This window comes from Vombatus ursinus, unplaced genomic scaffold (assembly GCF_900497805.2).
Source record: "Vombatus ursinus unplaced genomic scaffold, bare-nosed wombat genome assembly UNPS02009205.1, whole genome shotgun sequence".
In the NCBI taxonomy this organism is placed as follows: Eukaryota; Metazoa; Chordata; class Mammalia; order Diprotodontia; family Vombatidae; genus Vombatus; species Vombatus ursinus.
Genome location: NW_020948983.1, coordinates 64746586 through 64752585, shown reverse-complemented (window position 1 = coordinate 64752585; position 6000 = coordinate 64746586). Strand labels below are relative to the sequence as shown.

General features: G+C 33.4%; 1 protein-coding gene across 1 annotated transcript in view; it reads right to left on the bottom strand.

Moving 5' to 3' along the window:
* The window catches only part of ADAM10 (ADAM metallopeptidase domain 10), a 157205-nt gene that overhangs the window by 69241 nt on the left and 81964 nt on the right, over positions 1-6000 (bottom strand). The window contains exon 4 of the mRNA XM_027851769.1: positions 1703-1861. Within this exon, the coding sequence (XP_027707570.1) occupies positions 1703-1861 (159 nt within the window). The remainder of the gene's footprint in view (positions 1-1702; positions 1862-6000) is intronic.

Genomic DNA, 6000 nt, shown 5'->3' with positions numbered 1-6000 from the left:
GCCTACCACAGTCCCTGCCTCGACTTCCAAAATACCCAGATCTTACCCTACCCTTGCCACAGCGCTCAACCTGGTAGCTGCCAACATCAGACAGTCCCTCACAATCTCTGGCCTCAGAGAATCCCTCTCAAGATGCTGCTCAAACACCACTTTCTGCACAAAGCTTTCCTGACTCTCCGACTGCTAGAGCCCTCTCTCCCTAACTACCTTGTAACGCTGCTACAACATAAATCCCTTGACCGCAGATTTCATTCACTGTATTTGCACCCAAAGTACCTAGCAAAGTGCCTGGCAAATAGCAGGCATGTAATAAATGCTTGGTGATAGACTGAAGAAGGGGACTTTACATTAAGAAATATAAAATATCAAAAATACCAAGAAATACAGCTCTTAACACAGTACCCAGTAGGAGCCTAATTACTGTTTATTCATTAACTGGTTGAAAATGAGATTACGCCAAAGAAACAATTAGTATATACTGATGATTACGCTTTAAAAATCCAAAATCATAAAAAATATAAACAAGATTTTAAAGAGACTGGAAGGGAATTCAGAAGTTAAAATATACAGCTAAAAATATATTTTTAAACAAAATTCAAAAAATTGTATTTTATGTCTTTATTTTGTTTGAATATTTTTATTGAAGGCTACTAACTTAGGATACAAATATTGAAAAATAGGGGGAAATTCTTTTCTTTTCCAACTGAACATTTAAATGTGTACTAGGTTAAATACTTTGTCAGGTCATTATTATTTGGAGCTTCATCAAATAGGGAGCACAACATTATTTCAAGATGCTAAAATAAATACTGGCAGAATTTGGAAATTACAAAAATGACTAATATTTATTTTAAAAGACTAATTCAACAAACAGTTACTCATACAAGGACACTGTGCTCCACAATGTGGTAGGTAAAAAGATTAGTAAGTCATGTTTTCTTTGTTCATATAAAATCTAGGAGAAGAAATAAGATATGCACAAAAATATGCCTAACATAAATTCTGCACTGAGAGTGCAATAAGAGATTGCAGATTTAGAGCTAGAAGTGATCTCAGAGGCCTTCTAATTCAATCCCCTCATTTTATAAATGAGGAAGAAACTGAGGCCCAGAGAGATTAAGTAATTTGCCCAACATCACAAAAATATTAAGAGCCAGAGTTAGGATTCAAACCCAGATCTTTCAAATCATAGAGTATTGTAAGAGTTCAGAGGAATTTCAGATTAGATAGAGGAAATCTTTAAAATTATGCTTTAAAAAAAAAAGAATTTATTTCTACTCAATAAATATTTGACATGTGCAAAGAACAGTTACATATGCTATGTTCTGTTTATGAAAATGGTAATAGTGATCTATCAGTACAGCAAACGTATAAAACAACACATTATCATTAAAATGACTGACTGCTAAACTGATGTAAACTTGTAAAAAACTAATCCATAATACAAGATTTCTTAGCTCAAAGAGTATTTCTTATAGCCAAATTAGCAAACTATGTGTAGTAGAAACCGACATAAAAAAGTCTCATTATATAGAATGGACTTCAAAATGACTACTTTCTAGTTTAATTAATAAACAGCTTTAGAAAGAAAAAAGAGCTTACACTAGATTTGCCTAAAATATCTCCGTAACTATGGCCCAGTTTTTTATATTCTGGAAAAATATTTCTTCTCAGGGTTAGTTGATAGTATGAAAGCACTTACTGATATCATCTTCATGATAAATGACAGAATGAAATGGCAGAGTTCGATCCTTAATATATCTCTCTGCTGGTTCAACATAAAATGTGCCACCACGAGTCTGAATGAATCCTTCAAATCTTCCATCAATAACTGACCCATGACTTAAGGTTCCTTCTTCACCTATTAAAGAAAAACCATAGTAAACTATTCTCACATCAAGATAGTTTTCTTTAAAAATTCCTTTTTAAATTTACACAAAAACAAATCATCACAGTATAATTCTTGGTATGTTAACTGACAATACATATTGTAAAACAAAATTTATGGTACATATCATTTCATATTTTATTTAATAATTTTAAAGAACTACGATTTCACCAATACAATTTCCAATAACTCAGATTGCAATCCTTCTAAACTGCATCCTATTCAATTATCCATGTTCTTGCACAAATCCTCCAAAAAGGATCCACCCATTGCTACAGAGGCCTTCTGCCCATTCTGATATCAATGTACTGTTCAGTTTGCCCATTTCTTGCCTCCTGCTTTCATTCAGGTATCAAGAACTTACTTTATTAATGACAATAAAGAGGAGAGCATGAGCACTGGCCCTGAAGTCAGGAGGACCCGAGTTCAAATCCGGCCTCACACCAAACACTTGACACTTACTAGCTGTGTGACCTTGGGTAAGTCACTTAACCTCAATTGCCTAACTGCCCCCCCATAAAACAAATTTAAAAAAAAAGAGGATAGCAAAGGAAATTTAAATTATGAGTAGCATGTATGCTTTAATGTAGGAGAACATACGGATTGATAAGAGTTATAACAACAAAGTTCAAACCCCAAAATCTAATAGCTGAAAGAATACAAAATGCTATATTTTTCCTAAGAGAGGCCTTTCTCTACTCCCACTCAAGAATTTTTGGATTGAATTTGGCTATTACTTGCTTTCTTTTGTTCATATGTACTTAAGAAATGCTTTGATAACAATACACCAAGGCTCCGTGCCATAAGCAATTCTTAAGTATTAGGAATAACGATGTATAAAATTAAGATAAAAAACTTTAGAATTCTGAAACTACGTATTAGAAAGAATATTTTCCAACTGTATAAATGAGATAATTTAGTTCAATGAACATTCAACATCTAAGATATGGAAGAAAATATGGAAGTTTTCTGTTCACATGAGAGTTTAAAAACTTTTTAAATAAAAAATGTTTTTCTATTTTAATTTATAAACTTATCTTTAAATTTTTCTAATTAAAAAAAAAAGTTCTTACACACATTATCTCCTTTGATCCTCACAAAAGCCCTGTGAGTTAAGTGATACTAATTCCATCCTACAGATGAGCTGCAACATCTGAAAGGCAGAATTCACACTCAAATATTCCTGATGATAAATCCAACACTCTATTTGTATCCATTGAACAATGCTGTCTCTATAGGACTTCCACAATTTCTAAAACCAATACTCTAAATGGACTCTGAACATATGAAGAACAGGATAAAAGCTGAAGGAAAATACATTAGTATTTTGTACAATATATTTTCATCTAAAAGTGACACAGTTATTATAATTTTTTTTCCCTTAACAACAACCAGATTGTGTTAGGTGAGTATAGTTTTTCTCTCTAGATGAAATCTTTGGAGGAAAAAGATACTAAACTATTAGTATACCAACTTAAAAGATAAAATAGGTATTTACAATTCCAGGTTCAGGATTCAATTAAAAGAACAAAATTTCCTTTCTGGAGGCACAGACCTTATTTATATAGATCTGTAACCTCACTGGTGTTAGCATACCCTACACCTGTACAAATAGAAACCCATTCAGTATGATTCCTTACTTTCTGTAAATTTTCCATAACAAATCCATTCAAAATGATAGAGCCTTCCTCTGGTTCTTTTTTTAAAAAAATCTATTTTATTTCTTGTTAAATATTTCCCAATTACATGTAAAAAAAATTCATTAAACCTGAGGTTCAAATTCTCTCCCTTTGTCCCGCCTCTCTCTTACTCCTTAAAGCAAGCAATGTGATATGGATTATATATTTGAAATCTTTTTATGTTTCTCTCGAGTCTTGTATTTGAAGGTTTTTTGTTTTTTTTTTTAAGGCAATTGGGGTTAAGTGACTTGCTCAGGGTCACACAGCCAATAAATGTGAAGTGTTTGGTCTGAGACCGGATTTGAACTCAGGTCCTCCTGACTTCAGGGCCAGTGTTCTATTCACTGCACCACCTAGCTGCCCCTTGAGTCTTATATTTGAAAGCCAAATTTTCTATGTTCAGCTTTGGTCTTTTCATCAAGAATGCATGAAAGTCTCCTTTTTCATTAAATATCCATTTTTTTCCCTTGAAGTATTATACTCAGTTTTGCTGAGTAGGTTATTCCTGGTCATAATCCTAGCTCTTTTGCCTTCTGGTATATCATATTCCAAACTCTCTATTCCTTTAACAATCTAACTGCTAAATCTTATGTGATCCTGACTGTGGCTCCACAATATTTGAATGGTTTCTGTCTGCTTGAAGTATTTTCTCTTTGGAATTTGGTTCTGGAATTTGGCCAAGATATTTTTGAGAGTTTTCATTTCATTTTTATTTCACCACTTTAGATTTATGGATTCTTTCGATTTCTATTTTACCCTCTGGTTCTAGGATATCAAAAGCAGTTTTTCTTAATAATTTCTCGAAATATGACGTCCAGGCTCTTTCTTTGACCACAAGTTTCAGATAGTCCACTAATTCAAATCAAAATTCTAGGTCACTTGTTTTTCCGATGATATATTTCATGTTTTCTTCTTTTTTTTCTTCTTTTGACTTTATTTTATTATTTGTTGGTTCATATGAACTAGGTTTTAGGTTCATATGGACTGTTTGTGCCTAATTTGTGCCAAGTTCATATTGGCCTGATCAGCCATAGTCACATACACTGTATCTTGCCTCCAACATAGTGATGTCATTTTGGTCCTCTTCGAGAATGAAGGACAACAACCACTGTTTTTAGGTGTCTTGTGGAGTCATTAGTTTCCACTTGCCCAATTTTATTTTTTTAAGGAATTATTTTCTTCAGTGACCTTTTGTACTTCTTTTTCCATCTGGCCAATTCTGTTTTTTAAAGGAGTTACTTTCATCAGTAAAGTTTGGTACCTCTTTTACCATTTGGTCAATTCTGTTTTTAAGGTACTATATTCTTCAGTATTTTTTATGCCTCTTTTACTAAGCTGTCTTTTTTAATTTAATATATTTCCCCCACTATATGTAAAAACAATTTTAAACACTGGTTTTTATAAAATTTTGAGTTCCAAATTCTCTCCCACCCTTTCTTCTCCCCCCCCATTGAAGAGGGAAGCAATTTGACATAGGTTATACATATGGAGTCATGTAAAACATATTTCCACATTACTCATATTGTGAAAGAAAACACAGACAAAATAAAGAAAGTTAAAAGTATGATTCAATCTGCATTCAGACTCCATTTCTTTCTCTGGAGATGGATAGCATTTTTCATCATAGGTCCTTTGGAACCATCTTAGATTATTATATTGCTGACAATAGTTAAATCATTCATAGTTGATCATCATGCAATATTGCACGTACAATGTCCTCCTGGTTCTGCTTATTTCACTTTGCATCCATTCATGTAAATTTTTCCAGGTTTTTCTGAACATCCTGATCATCATTTCTTATAGCACAATAATATTCCATCACAATCATATGCCACAAATTGTTCAGCCATTCCCCAATTGATGGGCATCCCCTCAATTTCCAATTCTTTGCCCACACTAAAAGAGCTGCTATAAATATTGTGTACGTAAAGGTACCTTTCTTTTTCCTTTGTGTCTTTAGGATATGGTAGTAGTGGTGGGTCAAAGATAGCATAGTTTTATAGCCCTTTGGACATAGTTCCAAATTTCTCTACAGAGTGGCTGAATCAGCATAACACTTCACCAACAGTGCATCAGCGTCTCAATTTTCCCACATCTCCTTTTCCTTTTCTGTCATATTAGCCAATCTGAAAGGCGTGGGGTGGTACCTCAGAGTTGCTTTAGAAACAAAACATTTTTGAGGACAGACAGAGTGAAAGAAGAGAGAGTAGGATAAACAGTGGGGGGAAGGGAGAGAATGGAGGGAAATACAAAATAATCATAACTGTGAAAATAAATTTTATAGCAAGTTTCTCTGATAAAAATCTTATTTCTTAAATATAGAGAGAACTGAGTCAAATGTGATATGAGAAGGCAAATGTTGGAGGAGATGTGGGAAAACTGAGACATCAACACATTGTTGTGCCTCCTTTACTTAGCTATTGACTCTTTTCA